Here is a 2,500-nt window from a genome sequence, read left to right as displayed (position 1 = left end):
ATTATATATTGAAATGAAGAAATTTCATGTCCTTTTTCAATTTTCATAAATAAATAAATGTATTTCACACCTTTTTTTAAATTCATGCTTACATTTAATCATACTTATTGCAATATGCCATTATGTTTTTAATGATTTCAATATATTTTTATTTAATGTAGTTAAATTTAATAATGTTAAATGCCTCCATATTAGTGTCCAAGTACCAGCAGTTATAGTTACTACAACGAAACTGTGGAAAGTTCATTTTTCAAAACAAGAAACAAACACAGTTTGCAGCAGATCCCGAATTCAGTAAGAACAGCTGCAGTTTGATGTACTACGGTACTTTGATGGAAGCTTAGGGTTACTGTGGTAAATGTCCGCTCACCTCCTCCAGTGTTGTGAACTTCAGCATGTGGATCTTTTCAAACATCAGCTCCACCTTCTGCCTGATAACGGCTTCACCCTCACAGGACCTGAGGGAAACCAGCCGCAGAGACACAGCTAAAGTCACGGCAGTCTGATCAGCATCAATCAATCACTTACACCAGCATTTACTCACGCGTCACTCCAAACCAGCTGAATAATAACTTCATTTGAGTGACAGAAAGCTCGTATGACTTTGGAAGAGCTGCAGTGACACTTTTTCTGAAGCTTCAGCATATCTGTGTTTATTTCTTCTGAGGCAGAACAAATAAAGTCATGCAGGTTTGGAGCGACATGAGGGCGCGTAAATAATGACGATTCAGCTGAACTACCGGTTTTAGTTCAAAATCATCGCTCTGGTTCCTCAGGTTCAGGAATAAACTTAGTTTTCCTTCAGGTTCATCTGATGTGCTGAGATGGAAGACGAACAGAGTCTGAAGCGCATCTACAGTCATCCAGCTGAACAAACACGTCACTATGAGAAGAATGAGGAGGAGCAGTGCTTTCTGGGACGTTCATCAAGAGATTCCAGGAAAGCATGAGACTTTTTTATCATAATATCTAATATATGGCATGTAGCATAATGCTGAATGATTACCATATTCGTATTCTACAGTATTTGATTTCAGAGAATAACATGTGTTTCTCATGTACATAAAACACACTCACACACTAAAGCAGCTGAATGAACAGGATCTACGGTTCGTTCTCACCCATCTTTCAGGTAGTTAACCATCAAAAGTTTAGCGGTTTCCTCATCGGGCTGATCCGGAAGCTCTCGCTGTCCTTTCAGGAGATCAGGTGTGGCCTTAGAGACACGTGACATAATGACTCATGAATCAGTTCAGATGAATCGAACACAATCAAATGACTCGTGTGTGCTTGTGTCGTCTCTACCTGTCCGCTTCCGTTCTCTTCTTTGATCTCTGACCTCTCCTGCTGCCCTGCAGATGTGGCTCTGACCCCTGTGACCTCTGACACATCTGTCTGCGTGAAGCCGCCAACTTCCGTTCCAATCCCTGTCCCGTCCGATCTGGACTCCAGACTTCTGGAGCGCCTCTTCTCCTCAGGTCCGATTCTGCTGCGGTGAGCGACTCGGCCGGTCCGAGGGGATTCTGCGTGGTCCGTCCTGGTGTCGTGTATCTCTGAGGCGGCTCCAGACATCCTGCAGATGATATGAGACGGCTGGTAGGGGACGCTCTCCACCGACGGCTCCTGGACTCCCGGCACGGGGATCCTGGCTCTCTTCACCATCACGGGTGAGGAAGGGCTGCTGCACCAGCCGCGGTGGTTTCTGGGATCGCAGGCTCTCAGGATCTCAGGCTTCCTCTGGTAGTTCAGCAGCTGGGCCGACGGGTTCTTGAAGGCTCTCAGAGATCTGTAATGATCCAGTCGAGGAGTTTGAGTGCTTGAAGCGCTGCCACTCATATTGGACACAAACTCCTGCCGCTGATGGTCGGTGAGGAAGACGTCGGGATACTCCGGAGAACATGGTGCGCACCTCCCCTGAGCGTTCAGGACCACGTACGGCTGGCCGGCGATGCCCTGGACCTGGACTTTCACCCCAAACGATCCCGAATCATCATCACCCTGAGATGCTTGAACAGGGTCAGACTGAGATCGTCCATCATGAGCGCCAGACAGCTCCATCTAGAAAACAATCACTGACTCAGTCCAGACTGAAGGAGAATCCTGACAGCGAATGACATCAGCGTGAGAAACAATGAGTGTTTAGAGCAGACACACAGAGAATGATGACGCTCACTTGGCTCTCTGAATGCTATTGTTCTTATATACCGCTAGTTATAAAAACTACCTCAGCCTAACAGAAAACCTTCTGCATTTTTACAATTAAATATACATTTATTTACCTCACTTTTACAAATGAGAAGGAGGTTTTATCAGGTTTAGCTCACTTCTGAGTACACATTTGTCTCTGAAATATTATTAAGTAGGTACAGACACACACACACACACACACGTTTACTTAGCTATCTAAATGGGGACATTACATAGACAAACACACACACACACACACACACACACACACACACACACACACACACACACACACATATATACAAAACACGCA

The 2,500-nt window shown here is 45.2% G+C and overlaps 1 protein-coding gene across 2 annotated transcripts in view; it reads right to left on the bottom strand.

Annotated features, from left to right (window-relative positions):
- The window catches only part of LOC107552421 (cingulin-like protein 1), a 22,214-nt gene that overhangs the window by 19,130 nt on the left and 584 nt on the right, over nt 1-2,500 (bottom strand). For both annotated transcript variants that reach the window (XM_016234287.1, XM_016234288.1), the window contains exons 2-4: nt 1,306-2,058; nt 1,122-1,216; nt 371-458 (exon numbers count right to left, since the gene is read on the bottom strand). In XM_016234287.1, coding sequence (XP_016089773.1) covers nt 371-458; nt 1,122-1,216; nt 1,306-2,058 — 936 coding nt within the window. The remainder of the gene's footprint in view (nt 1-370; nt 459-1,121; nt 1,217-1,305; nt 2,059-2,500) is intronic.

This window comes from Sinocyclocheilus grahami, unplaced genomic scaffold (assembly GCF_001515645.1).
Source record: "Sinocyclocheilus grahami isolate Dianchi unplaced genomic scaffold, SAMN03320097.WGS_v1.1 scaffold450.1, whole genome shotgun sequence".
Taxonomy (NCBI): domain Eukaryota; kingdom Metazoa; phylum Chordata; class Actinopteri; order Cypriniformes; family Cyprinidae; genus Sinocyclocheilus; species Sinocyclocheilus grahami.
This window is presented reverse-complemented; position numbering and strand designations above follow the sequence as displayed.